At 39.6% G+C, this 20,069-nt stretch overlaps 2 protein-coding genes across 2 annotated transcripts in view; one reads left to right on the top strand and one right to left on the bottom strand.

Moving 5' to 3' along the window:
- ranbp3b (RAN binding protein 3b) overlaps window positions 1-20,069 on the bottom strand; it is a 325,996-nt gene that overhangs the window by 256,748 nt on the left and 49,179 nt on the right. The window lies entirely within an intron of this gene.
- Window positions 1-20,069, top strand: part of slc1a6 (solute carrier family 1 member 6) — a 106,614-nt gene that overhangs the window by 52,284 nt on the left and 34,261 nt on the right. The window contains exons 4-5 of the mRNA XM_073068590.1: window positions 13,691-13,895; window positions 16,435-16,477. Coding sequence (XP_072924691.1) covers window positions 13,691-13,895; window positions 16,435-16,477 — 248 coding nt within the window. The remainder of the gene's footprint in view (window positions 1-13,690; window positions 13,896-16,434; window positions 16,478-20,069) is intronic.

Genomic DNA, 20,069 nt, shown 5'->3' with positions numbered 1-20,069 from the left:
GTAAACTTGTGTATGTTCAAATTCCTTGATCAATCATGATCAATCACCAATCACACTATGGTAATACAAGTATTAATAACCAATAGAATCGACACATTAATAGCCAATAATACTTTAAAATTAGTAAAGTAACTGATCAAGAGTAAGAGTCACCCTAGAATCCTTAGTATCCAAAGTATCCTTACCTTGTCTCTGTATGCTGAATGGCTCCAGTCCCCTGCTGTGCAAAGGGAAGCTATGCTCTTCAAAGACCTTTCTTGCTTGGACTGACTGTGCATGATCTGTAAACTGTCCTTAGCTGGGCATTATCTTAACCCTTGCGTTGCTGCAACTTCACACTACCATGAATAGAACCATCTACGAGGGTCAGATTTAGTTGGATTGTCCAAAGACCAGGTTAACAGCTGTTTGGTGATACGAGCAGGTGATCCTTCCTTTATAAGTTAGGTGGATCTCCAGCTGCTTTCTGGTGCTGAGACGGGTGGAAATAAGATTTCAACAGATGAAGAAATGAAAAAATAAGATTTGGAGAAAGCAGTAGAGAAAGAGTAGGATTTGAACATTAAATGACTTCAGATCTAAATGGAAGTGAAGAGGTTGGGATGGTGGGAAGGCAGCTGTTCTTAGACTTTCTAACAGATCCGTTGATAAATTATTGGCAAATTTAAGAACAAGGAGGCCAGGACCTGCTTTAACCACCAAGCCATGTTATAGATATTTAGATCTATCAGCAAAATGAGATCCCCCATCATTCTTCTGAACTGGGCTCTGGGTCTAAACTGCCTTGAATTTAGAAAAATGAGGGGAAATATCATTGAAGCCTATAAAATATTGACAGGCCTAGATAGAGTGGACATGGAGAGGATGTTTTTAATAGTGGGGGAGTCTAGAATTAGGGGACACAGCCTTGGAATAGAAGGATGCCCCTTTAGCTCAGAGATGAGGTGGAATTTCTTTAGCCAGAAGGTGGTGAATCTGTGAAATTCATTGCCACAGATGGCTAGAGGCCAAGTCATTGGGTGCATTTGAAGTGGAGGTGATTAGTACGGGTCTCAAAGGTTATGGGACAGAGGCAGGAAATGGGGTTGAAAAGGATAATAAGTCAGTCATGATGTAATGGCCGAGCAGACTCAATAGGCAAAATTCTGCTCCTGTGCATGTCTTATGGTCTCTCTTCTATAAATGTTCTATATACTGTCTAAATATACTTCACAATGATAACACAGCAGACATCCAGCCACTGACATTTATTGAAAGCCCTATGAGTGATTTCAACAGGATACATAGGGAGGTGATGCAGTTAAAACAACATACCACCAGAAATGTTTCAAAATCCCCATGTTACTGGTCAAAGTATTTGATGTTTGAATGTGTATGCATGAACTAAAATTACACTAAATATGATAAATCAAACTCCCATGGTTTCACAATCTAACAACATATGGATAAATAATCAGAAAGTCCCTTACAACCCCACTCAGTGTCCTTCCTACCACATTCTTATGCCTTATTCTGTGACTTACGATACCAGCTAATATTGTTAACGAGAAAAGTTAAAGAAACAGCTATCTGATCTGCACTATGTTGCACACATCTGGTTGACAATAACTTGCATCAAGTTTTTGAAGACATTTTCTTTGTATTTATTTTGCCGTGCATACCATTGGACATTCAAAGTATATTTTATTATCAAAGTACAAACCCCATTTCCAGAAAAGTTGGGATATTTTCCAAAATGCAATAAAAACAAAAATCTGTGATATGTTAATTCACGTGAACATTTATTTAGCTGACAAAAGTACAAAGAAAAGATTTTCAATAGTTTTACTGACCAACTTAATTGTATTTTGTAAATATACACAAATTTAGAATTTGATGGCTGCAACACACTCAACAAGAGTTGGGACAGAGGCATGTTTACCATTGTGTTACATCACCTTTCCTTTTAATAACACTTTTTAATCATTTTGGAACTTAGGATACTAATTGTAGTAGATTTGCAATTGGAAATTGTGTCCATTCTTGCTTGATATAAGACTTCAGCTATTCAGCAGTCTGCGGTCTCCGTTGTCCGATTCTCCTCTTCATGATGCGCCATACATTTTCAATAGGAGATAGATCTGGACTGGCAGCAGGCCAGTCAAGCACACACGCTCTGTGTCTACAAAGCCACGCTGGTGTAGCCCGTGCAGAATGTGGTCTGGCATTGTCCTGCTGAAATAGGCATGGACGTCCCGGGAAGAGACGTCACCTTAATGGCAACATATGTCTCTCTCTAAAATCCTAATTTACGCCTCAGAGTCAATGGTACCTTCACATACATGTAACTCACCCATGCTGTGGGCACTGATGCACCCCCATACCATCACAGATGCTGACTTTTGCACCTTTCACTGATAACAATCAGGATGGTCATTTTCATCTTTGGCACGGAGAACTCGACGCCAGTTTTTTCAAAAAACTAGCTGAAATGTGGACTCATCTGACCACAGTACACGGTTCCACAGTCTTTTGGTCCATCTGAGATGAGCTCGGGGCCCAGAGAACTCACCAGCGTTTCTGCATAGAGTTGATGTATGGCTTCCTCCTTGCATAATACAGTTTCAAGTTGCATTTCTGGATGCAGTGACAGACTGTGTTAAGTGACAATGGTTTTCCGAAGTACTCCCGAGCCCAGGTGGCTATAATTGTCACAGTAGCATGACAGTTTCTTAGGCAGTGCCGCCTGAGGGCTTGAAGATCACGTGCATTCAACAGTGGTTTCCGACCTTGCCCTTTATGCACTGAGATGTCTCTGAATTCTCTGAATCTTTTCACAATATTATGTACTATAGATGTTGAAAGACCTAAATTCTCCGCAATCTTGCATTGGGAAATGTTCCTTTTGAACTGACTAACAATTCTCTCACGAATTTTGGCACAGAGGGGTGAGCCACGACCCATCCTTGCTTGCAAAGACTGAGCCTTTGATGAACTCTACTTTTATACCCAGTCATGATACCTCACCTGCTACCTATTAACCTGCTTAATGTGGAGTCTTCCAACCGGTGTTACTTGAATATTCTGTGCATTTTTCAATCTTATTTTAACTCTGTCCCAACTTTTGTTGAGTGTGTTGCAGCCATCAATTCTAAATTTGTGTATATTTACAAAATACAATTAAGTTGGTCCGTAAAACTATTGAAAATCTTTTCTTTGTACTTTTGTCAGTTAAATAAAGGTTCACGTGAATTAACATACCACAGATTTTTGTTTTTATTGCATTTTGGAAAATATCCCAACTTTTCTGGAAATGGGGTTTGTACATATATAGCCCTAAGATTAATTTTCCTGTGGGCATACTCAGCAGATCTATAAGAATAGTAGCTATAACAGGATCAATGAAAGATTATTTATGTGCATATTAGAACGTAATAGACTTTGGAAAAGTAGTTTCCTTCATGGATGGGTGGTTTCACTGGCAATCCCACTCTGGCAAGAAGAGGATTGACGCAGCTGCAGGAGGAAGGAATAAACAAAATCGTTGCAGTCTAAAACCTTGCTACTGCCAACTACTTGGCCTTTCTGACCACAGTAGGGGGTACCAATAACCTCAGGCAGTCTGTAGTTTTACATTAAACAGGTGACAAATACTGCCAAATGGATAAAATATTTTATATACTACATATTTCTCCAATTTCCTTTTGACTTAGAAGGAAACTATTTTACTTAGTGAATCCATGACAGCTCTCAATGGAATCCTCTTAGTCTCATTCCCTCCCACTTAATTCTCTGGAACTAGCCTGATTTCTTGCTCCTGACCCACATGTCACTGTGATGCAGAAAGAATGCAGAGCATCTTGTAGAAACCCACACAGTCAGAAGGAAAGCATCCAAACTGCATACAGATAGCTCCAGAGGTCGGGATTAAACCTGGGTCACTGGAGCTGAGAGGCAGAAGTTCTCACTGGTGCACTACAGTGTCTCACTTAAGAATACAATATTGCAGTCATGTGCTACCAAGAGAGGGTGTACATTCCTTAGCGCATAGAAGAAAGAGGGGCAACCTTGTTCAAACACTTAAGATTGTAAGGGTGCTTGACAGGGTACATGTTGAGATGTATGTATTTATCAATGCAAGAGTCACAAATAAGGGGACATAGTGACACAATAGAGGTCCGATCATTTAAAACTGAGGTGTGCAGAAATTACTGCTCTCAGAGGGCAATGAATCTCTGAAACTCTCTGCCTCTGAGGTCAATGAAGGACAGATTACTATAAGTATTTAGTGTGGAGAAAGATAAATATTTGAATGATTGGGAAATTGAAAGCAATTGGTGAACTGACACAGAAGAGGAATTGAGACCCATATTGAATAGTGGGACAGGCATGAGGGATCTGGTGGCCTATTCTTGCATCTTTGTTTTTGAGTTCTTGTGAGAAAGGGGAAGAAGGATGAGAGATGTGGTGCTGCCTATAGACAGAGCATTTTGGCAGAAGATAATGAACGAAAATTCAATGCATTGAAAAACAATTCTGTCTTGCTCTGGTACTCGTCCTTCTGTTCTATGCCAGTAGAAAGGATGGATTGACTGGAATGTGTCAAGCTGAAGGCTTTTAAAGATACTTGAGTTTATTTTATTGAGGATAAACAAGGAAGAATCCCAAAGACAATAGTAGGTGTTCTAAATGCAAATCAAAAGACATCATGAAACTATCTCAGTGTGATTGGAAGAGAAACATGGGTAAATCAGAGAAAGAATTCACTAACTGATTATGGAAGGTAAGTGTAGGAGAGAGTAATAATGTGTAGAAATTCCCAAGATTTGACTGTACTGGAATTCAAACTTATGTGGTTTGGATCAGTAAGCCTCTGGATCTGGTAACTAACCACAGTACTACTATACCAATAAATAATGCTACCAACTGTGCCAAGGCTAACAGATCAAATTTTGGTAATATAATTTTATAACAACCTGACTCTACAAATTGTAAACTCAAAGTACACTGCAGATGCTGTGGTCAAATCAACATGTACAAACAAGCTGGATGAACTCAGCAGGTCGGGCAGCATCCACTGAAATGAACAGTCAATGTTTCGGGCTGAGTCCTGACAAAGGGTCTCGGCCTGAAACGTTGACTGCTCATTTCAACAGATGTTGCCCGACCTGCTGAGTTCATCCAGCTCGTTTGTACGTGATGAATCTACAAATTTTCAGGTCATCAGGCGTTTCAGGTGTCTGATGTTGAAAGACCTGAAACACCCGATGACCCCAGGTTACATCACTGATATATGTCCCTGCACATCCTAGGATGCATCTCAGCACCTACAAATTTTCCTCCTCATTGACAAATCTGACTCCTTTATTTGTTGAAAGTCTTTGTGAGTTGCAAGGCTTCAGTCTCACATTGGTCTAAACTTTAGAGATGATTTTTAGTACATTCCAGGCTATTTGTGGGATTGTTTTGCTTTGTCAGCTGGATGTTGTTTCTTCAAGTTTACTCTACATTTAAACCTGCAGTGTAACTTTACAAGTCTGGTATTTCATTCAGTAGGTACTCTGGACTCCTCAGTGTTGAACCTCTGACCTGGCCGTATTGGTAGAGTGAGGGATATCTCAGAGTATGAGATTACAGCCTGGTATAGACAATAACTTGGTTGCTGCTGAGGCCTAACAGTACCTCATGAAATATTGCATGGAATGTATAAAATTATATTGCTTACCTTTATTAAGTTCATTGTGAGGGCTTTCTAGATATCTAGGGTACATTGGTTACACATGAGGACAAAGTAGATGGGAATGGAAAATGCTTCTTAGACAATTTTGACTTTCTAAAAGTAAAAAATACTGGAAATACTCATCGGGTCAGGCAACATCTATTGAAAGAGAAACAGAGTTTATGATGATGAGCCTACATTAAAACTGTTTTTAATTCAGATTTCCAACATCTGCAATTTTCATTGACATAAGATATAGTTACCACCTTGTACTTTTCCTGCATTGGTGAGGTCATTACGATGTTTAGAATGGAACTGCCATGGGATTGCCCTTATTCTATTTCATTCTTCCTGATTACCACTCCCGCAGACACAAATATTTCCCCACCCCTTTTCTTTATTCGGTAATTGATCCATAGAACTTGTAGCTTTTAGTTCTGCTCTAGGGCATGCTATTCTTTGTCTTGCTGTTCGCAGTCTACACTTCTACTGTTAAAAAAGCTATTTGTCCATGTAAATACTTCAAAGCACCAGATATTCTATGTCTCCTTTCACACTAGATGCACACTACACCGGATAAATCCGTAACCGAAGCTTTTTCTCTTCATTTTTACCCTCCATCCACTCTAAAACGGCGTTTTCATCCCTGAAACCGGAGCTTTTCAGAAATGCTCTCCAAGGTGTGTAATTTTGAAAATGCCACTTGGGCAGATCAGTGTGGATGGGGTAACCAAGAAATCTGAAAACGCTGTCAGACAGCAGCACGTCATTTCATTGTTTTCTTGAACGCAACCAAACAATTTCAGAACAGGCGGCAACGAGACTGAAGCCAAAAGAGTTAGAAATGTACTCACCAAATTCTCTGACCCATAACTTACTGAATAAATAAGTATACTCACTTTGCCCTGTTTTCTGTCCTTGTTTGTGTGAAGGTGGTTTACCTATTTATGCAAGTACTTCTCTGACAATAGATGTGTAACAGCCTAATGTAACATTGTATGGAAATACAAGATAACACTGATGTAGACATGTTTTACACATTTAACAATGTGCTTTATTAATGCACAATCCAAAAAAAAAGGAGAAATAAAATACGAGTTAGTGATATGCCAGTTAGATAGAGTGGAAGGGATTGGAATTGCTAATGGCATTATGGTTAAATTACTGGACTAATAATCCAAGCCTGCACAAACTATCTGGCAAAAAATTCAAATCCCATTCTGGTTTCTGGGAAATTTTAATATAATAAATAAATCTGGAGTAGGTCATCAATACTAGTAACAATAATAATCATATATGAATTGTTTCAAAAGTAATCCTAAACCAAAAATACTGCAGATGTTGGAAATCTAACAATAAAACAGAGAATTCTGGAAATATTCAGCATCTGTAGTGAGTAAAACAGAGTTAATGTTCCAGATGGATCTCCAAGGCTCCATATCTCACCGGAGGCATGTGAAGGCTTATCATCCAACTTCAGAAGGAGTCTCATTTTTATCTAAATCTTAGATGAGCAATAGCCAAGCAGGTCAAACTTCACCAGGTTAGCTTTCACATACATAAATGATATTAGAAAGCCTCAATTACTAGTTGACACATATGCCTGGACTACTCTCATAATGTGAGTTGTGGTCCCTTCACTCACTTGTTCCTAGTCTCAGAACAAATCCCAGCCTGCTATACACTACATCTCACAGTTTATTGATCATGACTGTATTTAAATCATTGACTGTCAGGCTTACACAGGCTGGCATCTCGTAATATCCACCCAGCTAACATGAGTCACCTGCCACTCATTTCCAATTCATCGCCTTTTTAAACCTAGCTCTTAGCAACAGTCCTTGTTCACTCATCGAACCAGCCAACCTCTACCTAGCCTTCAGTTATCTTGTTGCCTTGTCATGGTAAGAACCTGTTCACTTTTGTTTTGTGGCCCTTCATTGCTTATTATTTTGCAATTTCTTATTAAAATTACGTATCGCTCCCTGCTAAATTGTTTCCACTGCTCTGCGTTTGGGTTAAGCCTCTTCTACATTTTCTGACACTGATAGTCCCTGCTTTACAAAACCAGACCACTTATTTCTACAAGAGCAGACAGAATGGGCCCAGGCATCTACATTACCACAGGCTTCTCTAAAGTGCAGGCATTCAGTGAGAGTACTCGTGTCCTCACAGGGAGAACTTTGGTAATTTCCTGACAGATGCACCTGGCTGTAGCATTGGAGAGTTTTGTCATGTAACTAACAATTCCATATTAGAAAGATATCCTCTTTCATTAGGAAATATCTAGGCCCCTATAGTATTTGGTGCCTTATTTTGAAAATATGAATTTGGCTTCCATAGATTCAAAGTCTCCCTTACAAAGAGCGCATCCTTTCTGTTGGTGCTGTGACCTTTAGGGTCAGTAAATCTGGAAAAACACTCACTTAGCCCAGGAATCACTAGGACAGTCATGATGAAGTAAACAGCACTCTCTACAGCACTATGTTGATGTGTGTTTTGTCCTGTAAGGGGTGTAGACAAACTGTCAGATGCATATGTAACAATGCAACAACACTTGTTCCTGAACCAATGTCGCATAGGGCAAGGAACCTCAACGAGTTTTGCAATGTTTTCCTGCACTAACTCAATGTTCTTTGATTTTCTGAAGCAGAATTTTATAGATTAAAACATGTTAAGAAAACTATCTAAATAGTATTTAAACAGCCCAAAAAATCCATGTGAAATTTTAGGCCAATAAGTATAAAACTACACTGTTCACCCACTAGCCAGACATTCCAGACTAGCTAATTGAACTTGGCAAAAAGTCCTGGGCCTACCAGAAGCAGCAATATTCCAAGAAGAAAATATTAAAATGTACCAATGTTATCCAACTGGATATTATTGTAGAGGGGAACATTTGGCTTACAGGTAAAAAAATAATGAGATTGCTGGGGCCTTGACCAATATCTTTACAGGCAAGGTCCCGGAGAACTGGTGAGTATCTAATGTTGTTCCATTATTCAAGAAGGGAACCAGGGATAATCCTGGAAACTATAGACCAGTGAGTCTCACGCCAATGGTAGGGAAGTTACTGGAGTGGATTCTTAGGGATCATGTAAAATCATGGCCTAATTAGGGAGAGTCAGAATGACTTTCTCTGGGGCAAGTCGTGCCTTAGTAACTTAATTGAGTTTTTGAGGAGGTGATGAGGGTGATTGATGAAGGTAGAGCCATTGGTGTTGTTTACATGGATTTTAGTAACGCATTTGAGAAGGTCCCTCATGGGAGGCTCATCCAGATGATTAAGATGCATGGGATCTATAGTCCAAATTGGCCATTTGGATTCAAAATTGACGCCCATAGAAGACGAAAGGGTAGTGATTGAAAGAACTTATTCTAACACAAGATCTGCAGTTAGTGGTGTTCAGCAAGGATCAGGTGTGGGACCTCAGCTGTTTCTGATATATATATAAATAACTTGGATCAGTGGGTTAGTAAGTTTACAGATGATACAAAGATCGGTGGTGTTGTAGATAGTGTGGAAGACTTGCAAAGAATACAGTTGCAGATATGGGTGGAATTGAATTATATTGACTTTATTACATACATTCTTCATATGCATGAGGAGTAAAAATCTTTACATTACATCTCCGTCTAAATGTGCAATTTATAGGAATTTATAACCAATAGTATGTACAAAAAAAACAGTAGTCAATATAACATAGAAATACAATTGCAGCAGCATGAATTAAACAGTCTGATGGCCTAGTGGAAGAAGCTGTTCCGGAGCCTATTGGTCCTGGCTTTTATGCTGCGGTACCGTTTCCTGGATGGTAGCAGCTGGAACAGTTTGCGATGACATGGGTCCCCAATGATCCTTCGGGGCCTTTTTACACACCTGTCTTTGTAAATGTCCTGAAAAGTGGGAATTTCATATCTACAGATGCGCTGGGCTGCCTGCACCACTCTCTGTAGAGTCCTGCGATTGACCAGGCAGTAGTGCAGCCAATCAGAATGCTCTCAATTGTGCCCCAAAAGAAAGTTCTTAGGGTTTGGAGGCCCATACCAAACTTCTTCAACCATCTGAGGTGCAAGAGGTGCTGTTGTGCCTTTTTCACTACACAGCCGGTATGTACATTCCACATGAGATTCTCAGTGATGTGTATGCCAAGGAACTTACAGCTGTTCACCCTCTCAACCCCAGATCCGTTAATGTCAATAGGGGTTAGCCTGTCTCCATTCCTCCTGTAGTCCACAACCAGCTCCTTTGTTTTTGCGGCATTGAGGGAGAGGTTGTTTTCTTGACACCGCTGTGTCAGGGTGATGACTTCTTCTCTGTAGTCTGCCTCATTATTATTTGAGATTAGGCCAATCAGTGTAGTATTGTCAGCAAATTTAATTAGCAGATTGGAGCTGCAGGTGGTGACACAGTCATGGGTGTATAGAGAGTAAAGGAGGGGGCTGAGAATGCAGCTCTGAGGGGCACCTGTGTTGAGGGTCAGAGGTGAGGGAGCCCACTCTTACCATCTGCCAGTGATCCGACTGGAAGTCCAGGATCCAGCTACACAAGGCAGGGTGAAGGCAGAGGTCTCTGAGCTTCTTGTCGAGCCTGGAGGGAATTATGGTATTGAATGCTAAACTGTAGTTCAAGAGCAGCATTCTCACATCAGCATCCTTCTCCAGTTGGAGAAATGGTAGATGGAGTTTAAATATGAAGTGTTGCATCTTGGTAGGTCAAATGTAAAGAGGCAGTACTCTGTTAAGGACAAAACCCTTGATAAGCAGAGGGATATTTGGGTCCAAGTTCATAGCTTGCTGAAAGTGGCTACACAGGTTGATAGGGTGGTGAATGAATGAACTTTTATTTTGGTCAGTACAAACGTAATAAAAAGCATCATTTTCAACAATGATTTCATAAAACAAAATTAAATAATAAAGCATATGGCATGCTTGCCTTTATTAGTCATCAGTTCAAAAGTCAGGAAGCTATGTTGCAGCTTTATAAAACTCTAGTTAGACCACATCTGAAGTATCGCACACAGTTCTAGTCACCCTATTGTAGGAAGAATGTTGAAGCTTTGGAGAGGGGATTTGATTTGGACTAGAGATTTACCAGGATGCTGCCTGGATAGAGGGCATGTGCTATAATGAGAGGCTGGACAAACCTGGGTTGTTTTCTCAGGAGCAGAGGTGGCTGAGGAAAGATCTGATAGAGGTTTATAAGATCATGAGAGGCATTCATAGGAGACAGACAGTATCTTTTCCCCAGGGTCGAAATGTCTAATACTAGAGGGCATACATTTAAGGTGAAGAGGTAACTGCAAAGGAGATGTGAGGGGCAAGTTTTTTAACACAGAGAGCAGTGGGTGCCTGGAATGTGCTGCCTGCGGTGGTGATAGAGGCAGATACATTAGGGACTTTTAAAAGACATTTGTATAGGCACATGAATGTGAGGAAAATAGAAGGATATGAACATTTCTGCAGACGGAAGAGATTAGTTAACTTGGCCATTTGATTATTATTTTAATTGGTTTGACAAACATTGTGGGCTGAAGGGTGTGTTCCTGTGCTGTGCTGTTCCATGCTCATTGCAAGTGTAATATCAGGGTGAGGAAGTACACAGTAGATACCTAGAACTCATTGATGAGTGTGCCCATTTCTATTGTACCATCATCATGTTCGTTCAGAAACTCAAGACAACTTAACCACATTTTTGGATGACACCTGAGAGAGTCAATGGAAATTCAGAAATTATATCATGTGTGGGATAGTATATATACACTGCAGAATAATGACAGATTAAAATATTTATGAATAATGATTAGGAATTATATAAATGGTTATGTAATATATAAAATAAGTGGCAGATATACTGCATGAATGTTGTTAGAATTGCTAAAAAGAAACTTGAAAGGTATCTTGGTGGAGAATTTTCACTTTTTAAAGTGAATGGAGTTTAAAATTATGCCATAAATAGTTTACTGATCCTATTCCTCTCCATAGATGCTGCCTGACCTGCTGAGTTCCTCCAGTTTGCTGCTGCTGCTTGTTTTTAATGCAGCAGTAAAATTGAAAATTCAGTCTTAGGCATTTTTGTGCCCTCAGTTTTCAACAGAGCAGAGATTCAAGAAGCCACTTTCTATTGTTGCAATGCTGAAAGCCATGACTTCAATTTCCCCATTTATCTTTCCTTGATTCCATTCTAATCCTATGGGTGGTGATTTAATTAACTGGGGCAGATACCCTGGCATGTCTAGAATTTCAGCAGGCAGCTTTCTGTTGAAAGGAGGCTTTTGCATCTTATGTGTTTCAACTCAAAAATACTGACCAGTTTTTTTTTATTTAATTTTTTTTGCTCAGCATAAGAAAACTTTCAATTTCCAGATACACTTACATTTCTTCCCCTCACAGAGATTCCATCAAAATATAGACATCACCACAACATCCTATACAAAAGCCCTTATTAGTATAGCAGACAGGTTTACATCTGCATACTGCAGAAAAGGTTGCCATGTTTTATGAAAACTATTTGTTTTTGAGTGTACCATACATGTCAAAAAGTCCAAAGGAATGTATTCCATGATTAATTTACGCCAACCAAAAATACCGACCAGTTTTGATATGGCACTGTTTTTTTGCTCTTCAGACAATTAATTAGGTCCAAAAATAAGGACAATTGAAATATACCTTCAAGGCTTTACCAATTCCAATACTAACTCTTGAAAACAATAGGTACAATGACACTATTTAAAATTGGACAACTCATATTCTTTGTTTTGTAGATTTCATGAAAAAGTTATGAACTGTGACAACCGTATGAATAGTTGTCCATACTTAAGGACTCCAGCTCTGCATTTTTTCCTCAGGGCTTACTCCCAAAGTATTCCCCATGAGTGGGAATAGCTGCAAGGCTGCGAACATTTGAGATCAGAGTTTTCCTTCCCCTAGATGAGCTGACGAGCCCCACCTGCCCAAAGTGACTGATTTTAAAGCGTTAGTAACCCGCCTTTGTCCCTTCAGTAGAACTGGTTCTGCTGGGCTTTGTAGCTAAGCCATATACGAAGGTGAGGAGCCAGACTTGGTTGTCAGAGACTATTTGAGATACAGACCATTTAATAAGCACAGGGAGCTTATCCCCACTACCTCCACTGCCTATGGCAACATTACGGAACCAACTTAAGAGCCATGTCTCAAGCGCTACCAATAATCTCTGAGTGGCGGTGCTGGGACAGAAAGCTGACTTTGGAAATACTGAAAAGCAGAAAAAAATCTTAGCCCTTGTGTCCACAAGGTTATGATTTTGACCTTGGCTTTGATATTGTCTGCTACACTTCTCCCACCTATCCTTCCTTTCTATTAAACAGGAGGTGGGTGATCACTGTTTGAAAATCATTTGACAATGTGAAATATAATAAGCTATGTTAGACAATTAAATAACAAGTATTATGTTTCGTAAAACTTCAGAGATAGAAGCTACGTAAAAGACTTTAATGGAAAACTCGGAAAAATTGCAAATTTCCATCCCTTAGGCTACAACATTAGCCTTTGGAAGTGCAGGACAATAGAAGTGTACCTATAGTTTGCAGGTTTGTGCCATTCCTCAAACCAGTTTATGTCAGTACACATTAAACACTGATTAGTGAGAAGCAGATCACATTCAAGGGAGGTGTTATTGTAAATAGGGAAATATGAATCTAATCCAAATTTATCAGAATGTTACAGATAGAATGTATGAAAGCAGTATGACAGTATTCAAAATATGTTACAATACAGATTTAATTCTAAAGGGCCACATTAAAAAAGAATTCAGATGTTAAGCGGGGTGTTTTGGCTATAAGAGATTTGTTATTAAGTATTACATCTTCTTTGATGAGCAAGATGTAAAATATTGTGGTGGAAGTAATGATGTAGTGTCATTATTGATGTACTGCACTTGTTCTGTAACATGTTCTGTCACGTTCCTTGGCAGAACAGTCTGCAAATGATTATTCTTTACTTTTTCTTGGTTAGGAATGGCAGCTCTGGACAGCAAGGCATCTGGTAAAATGGGAGTTCGAGCCGTGGTTTTCTACATGACCACTACTATCATTGCTGTGTTCATTGGAATTGTCATGGTAATGATCATCCACCCTGGGAAAGGATCAAAAGTTGACCTACATCGGGAGGGAAAGATTGAACAGGTGCAGGCAGCTGATGCATTCATGGATCTAATCAGGTCAGTAGGGCTCAAAATAAAAAGTGAATTGTTGTGCAATAATCACATAACTATCAATGCAGTGGATTAGGTGACCCTTTATCACAAGGAGATGGCTTTAAATTACTGAAGGTTTGAATGACTTACTCCTGTTTCTAGGGTTCTGTGAAAGGACTCAGAGATGGTATCTATTCTGTCTTGTTAGTGCCAATTTGAGAAATTCAGCAGTAGAGGAGCCAAGTATTTGAAGCAGTAAACTCCTTTCCATTGTCATGTCTTAGGAGACTAGAACGCAGAATTTTGGCTTCCTGGAAACCCCACTGCTTTATATATATATATATTCTTAATAGTCTTTTTTTCTACTTCTGCATAAAACAAGTTTAAAATACCGTAGCAGTATTTTTATCACAAGGATTGCAGCAGTTCAAGGAGGCTATCATCTTCTGAAGAGTAATTCAGGCAAAAAAATTATGGCCTTACTGGTGTTGTCCACTTTGTTCACATTGCCACTATACACATACATTCAACAAAGAAGAATAATTCTTCAGTGTAACAAAAATATAAAGCAGTTGATCCAAAAGGATCAATTTGCTGTTGGAAATTAATGCTGTTAAAGAACGCATAGCAAGTTAACTTTGTCTCATGGGAAACTTTGGCTAGACAAATCCATGCTCAACCTGCAAGAACAAAGATGGAGTGTTGCAAAAAGCTTAATGTCAAGTTTACTATCAAATCCGGTGAATGCATCATTAAATCTCAAATCCCACCTATCCCCAAATCCAATCTTTGCCACTGACTCATCAGCAATCTCTACAAAATAGGGCTGAGACCCAAAGTTCATGTACCCCTTAACTTGCTCACGCACTTTCTAGTTGACCATCCCACATCCTCACCACACAGCCAATTATTAACTCGCGACACACACACTGCCCAGAACTCTCCAACATACTTTCTCTTATCAATAGATGCAGTAGCACTTGGCATTAAGGAGGAAGTATGATCGTGACTTCGTTCAGTAAGAGAAAATCGTTGTGTGCTGGCAACCACATGCTCCCTAACAAAAGACAAATCTGAATCTGATGGCGGGGTACTACATGGCAATCAGAAATATGTTTTCTGTTGCAGCCTTAATCAGCCATAAGATCCATAGAGAAGTGAGTTCTCTTCATCTGCCTCCTAACTGTTGAGGCTTTAGAGTCAGATGACTATTTGTCTGGTACCTCCCTTTTGACCTTACCTCTGTGGTGACCCCACCAGGAATGCTGGACTTCAGATTGCATTGGTTAAGACTACTCATTGCTACAGTGCAAATCTTTCTACTGTGGTGAGGTTATGGACGTACTGGATGATATCTTGCTGACCATCATTGTTGGGACAATTGGAGTCTATGGGTGATTGAAGATTACCTTGTCTTCAAATCTAACCCAATTCTAATATTCCACTTCATTCTGATCACATGCTTTCTCCTGATTTAACAGTTGAAGATGAGGTTAGCTTGTACCTTTAAGTTTTCTCTGCTCCTTTCACCAGGGCCCAACATTTAAGCAGTACTCCTTTCACATAGTTATCTGATTAGGCAACAAAAAAAAGGGGAGGCATTCCAGAGAGAAGTCAGGATACATGCATTGCAAAGATAGCCTTTCACCCCATTAGCCACCATTTAATCTGGTGCTGTGGCTCAAGGGCAGAAGGCAGAAGGGACTGCTGCAAGGCGACAGAGTTGTGATTCATCCCTCAGTACATGGTGTTGATCTTCATGATCCTCTGTTCCTGGCAGCAAATCAGCTGGATATTCTGGATGTGCAATCCCTTATGGTTGCAAATATTCTGAGAATTGTTTTATGCTGATGTGAGTACTGTCAATGTCTCCCTACACTACATTCCTGCAAATCCATGTATTACCAATGTCTGTTACTCTCAAGAGCGAGGCAGATAGATTTGATTCTCATGTAGTAGGGAACATCCTGGCTTCCTGAATAATGTAGTTTGATATAAGTAGTGAATTATTACGAATATATTTTGCATCAGCCTGCAAAAACCCAGACTATAGACAATAAAGGCCACCAGCTATGTGACTCAGCTGTGTAGCTGCAAAGCTCCATCATTACTTCTTCCCTCACCTTAGATTCTTCTCCAGCGTTATATCTCATAGATGCACGAGAGGTAGTTGATGGAAAGAACTGCCCACTGAGGGCCTATCTCTTTTTTCTCCTTCCAGTAGGTAGCTCCGTTCTGCAGGTCCTGGTCTCTTTTCTTGCTCAAGACCAAGAGGAATAGGTACCAAAAAGCTTCAGAGCATTTTGTGTGCTCATTATGAATAATTTATCTGCACTTTTTTTGTTGTTTGCCAAGTGCTGAGAATAATATTCAAATGATAATTATATGCCTATAACCTTCTCAATGATATCTCCAAAGTATTTTGTTATAACTGTCCAAATCAGCAACACCTTGCTTGTTCTGTTCTATTTTTGGAATATCAGTACACTTGACACAGTTTAGATCCAAATATAGTTGCTTAACTATTGTCACAGTATTAATTCTCTCTCTTTATTTTCTGTAGGAATATGTTCCCACCGAATCTAGTAGAGGCTTGTTTCAAGCAGGTGAGTAGTTACTCAACAAAAATTTGAATTTTAAGTATTGTTTATAAATGACTAAAAACATAATAGGAGAAGCATTAAGGCTGATTTATACTTGTGTGTACGGGCTACACCACAGCCTATGCCGTAGCCCTGATTTCCACTTCTGCGTCACTCTACACCGTAGCAAGCATGCATTGGTGTGCACCAAAACGCTAGTTGGCGGTGGAGTTTCTGTGCCACTGTGTTGAGTTTCTTCATGAGAAACTTGGACAAGGAAATGCATTTCAAACATTTTTGCATGTCGGCAGGTAGATTTGATGATTTGGTTCATCTGTTTCACATCAGTGTACAAACATGGCGGAGAAGAAGCAACCGGAAATGCGATGCTACCAAGCGGACCAATCACAGTTGTTGCAGTCTGCATCGCCGTGACACATGAGTTACTTTTTTGGGGAGGTGCACATCACCCTACGGTGTAGATGCGACGCACAAGTATAAATCAGCCTTTAGATGAGGTTCGAGCTTGATAAGGCCACAACATAAACAAACCTTGGAACCAACATGCCATCAATGGAACTGAACTATCTCAGAATAAATGGATCAAATCAAAACGCTGCAATCATGCCACATTCAGTCATATAGAATAGTGAGCAGGTAAAGAACTAATATGAAGATGGAGCTGTATGAACATCCCCCAGACTCAATGATGTTGGATCTATTGTGAGAGCAACCAACACTGAAGTGTTTGCTGCTGTCGTGTGAACGAAGTCACCAGAGAGTACTGTTACATATGAAACAGTCTCTTTATTCAACAAAATAAGACACAGCAGGCATCTTATTGAGATGCCTTTCAGAAGAAAAGACCTACTTGATCCAACACTACACGCATTTTATATGCTAAAGATCAAAGGGCAATTCAGGTCAATTCCATATTTACAATGCTTCCTTTGAACTACACACAACCTTCACACCTCGCTCTTCACACCACACTACAGACATCCAAATAATTAATTTAAATCAGCATTGTCTGGTCTTCCAATTAACTGTGGTTCATGGATCATAGGAACCCATTGTTCAGAGCTGCATTTTCAATTTAATCTACAGTCTATATTCATATTTAAAGATTGGTGGCTGAAGTCAGTTGCTATAGTTATTTGCTACATGTGCTAGCCCCAAAAATACCCTTGCATTTACATCCATCTTCAACCAAAAAGTAAACAATCCATTTCATTCTTCTAATTTCTCTACCAGTAGGTCAAAATTTCACTAATCAGACTCACTTCACTTAGTCATAACATTGTACAACACAGAAATGGACCCTCTGTCCCACCACACATATCAAATATTTGCCTATCTACTGTATATTAACCCTTTTTAACTGCATTAGGTCTGATTCCTCCTATGCTTTGCCTGTCCAAGTGTCTGTCTAAATGTCTCTTCAACGTAGCGTTTGTATCTAATTCCACCTAATCTTCTGGCAGTGAGTTCCAGATCTAAATCATTATCTGTGTATTAAAAAAAAACTTGGCCTTCAAATCTAAAACTCCTTTCTCTCACCTTAAACCCTTTTGTTTTTGATACCACCACCATGGGAAAAAGATTCATGCATTAATCAGCTCAGTTGCAAGACAGCTACAGGAATTCCTCAGAGTAGTGTCCTTACTCCAACTATCTACAACTGTTTCATCCTTGATTCTTCCTTCCATTATAAAGTCAAATTAGGCAGTTTGCTTACAATTGTGCATTATTCATATAAACAGCAATTCTTCGGATAACAAACCAGACCTTGGCAGCAAGACCTGAAGAACATATCAGCTCGTGTCAAGTAATATTTATGCAAAGTTCCAAGGAATCACCATCTCCAACAAGAGTGACTTTGACCTTCTTTCTTTGATAATCAATTGCATTGTTGAATTCCGTGGCAACCAAATTAATTTCATGGAGATCACCATTAATCAGAAGTATCTGGTCCAGCCACCTAAAGTATAAGCTCTAGGCCCAAAATGTTGACTCTTTATTCCTGGCTGCCCAAACTGCTGAGTTCTTACAGCATTTTGTGTGTGCTACTCTGGATTTCCAGCTGCGTAATTTCTTGTGTTTATGATTTACTGTAGCTAACCCCCAAATCTGTAATTTCCACAACTTAAACAGACACAAGCAGTAAGCAATAACCAGTGTCCACATTCCCTTCCAAATCACTCACTCCCATAATTTGGAAATGTACTGTCGATTTTTCTACACTGCTGGGTTAAAATTCTAGATCTCATTACCAAACAGAATTTTTCCTTTCAGGAATGGTGCAGCTTCCAATCCAAGGATACCTTGCATTTTCAATCCAATCAATCCTAGCTCCTTCTTCAGCACACCTGCAGATTCATGAAGTTCTTTCACCATCCCTTCTCAAGTGCAATTAAGTATTTTAAATAAATGCCAACTTTAACAGTGCCTACAGCCCATAAATGAACAAACGGTAGGCCACAGCTGAATCAATGTCAGACACTGAGTATTGCCCCAACTGAAATGTATGAAGGATCACAACAATATTCCAACTAAATGTATATGATCCTGTGAGGACATCAGTTACGTTTAGGAAAGTTCTTTGCTAGCATTATTGGTGACTGAACTTCTAAAAAAATATATATATTTTTATTGAACTGTCCTAGGATTCTGTGAAGCAGCACAGATTTACTGCTGTATTGATGTTGATAGATGTAATATAGAGCCATGGCATAATGGACATACTTTAAGTATGCAAATTAGTTAATTCCCCTAATATACAGGACACCTGTATACTGAATCAAGTAGACTTACAGCTGTTCTGCTGGTAATTGGAATTTGGGTCATAGATAGTCATGGCACCACTAAAGCTTCAGCAGCTACTCTTGTTATCAGGGACTTGATACACTCTTCCCAACTGCCATCTGTTCTGTAAGTCTTAGCTTTACTGTTGGATTTCAGCTTTTGGGTGCTTGCAGAGCTGTTTCTTTTACCTTGAAGAGTAGTGGAACTTCCAATCCAAAGACACTTTGCATTTTCAGTCAAATCAATCCTAGCATTTTCTTGCAGGGGAGCTGAGTCTCTTCACACTTGGTAACCTTTGATGGACTGTAGGGCAGTCAAGAATTAGTGGCACCAGGTTTTTGAGAGTGGCTAGATTGTCTGTGAGGTACTGTCTGAGAAGAACTATTTCTGCAAATTCCTTGTGACCTCCAACATGAACTTAATCTGTTTCTGTTGCTGTTGTTGTTTTGTGGCCAGTTTGATGGGGAAAAATGGAATAGGTTTAACAATAGTCAGTCCAACAGTTACTGATACCTGTCCTGGCACAGGTAAGGTAGGTAGACTTCCTGTTGTTCAGTTGGACAATGTCATAATCTGTCAGATGCCAGTGTTTGGACTGGGGGGTGTTGCCATGAAGTCTCAGTTAAGGCAAGATTGTGCATTTGTGGAGTTAGCTTTCCCAACTTCCTTCTTTCAAATCACACCACTCAAGAGGAGTGAACATTTTCAAACCTTTGCATTAAAGTCAAACAGGAGGACCAGCTTGTTTCCCTCTGGGATGAGGCCACAGTTTTTTTTTATGTCAGTGTATTGTCACTATAGCTTCCAATGA

The sequence above is a fragment of the Hemitrygon akajei genome, chromosome 16 (genome assembly GCF_048418815.1).
Source record: "Hemitrygon akajei chromosome 16, sHemAka1.3, whole genome shotgun sequence".
Classification (NCBI taxonomy): Eukaryota; Metazoa; Chordata; class Chondrichthyes; order Myliobatiformes; family Dasyatidae; genus Hemitrygon; species Hemitrygon akajei.
The sequence above is the reverse complement of the archived record's forward strand: the minus strand, read 5'-3'. Positions and strand labels throughout refer to the sequence as shown.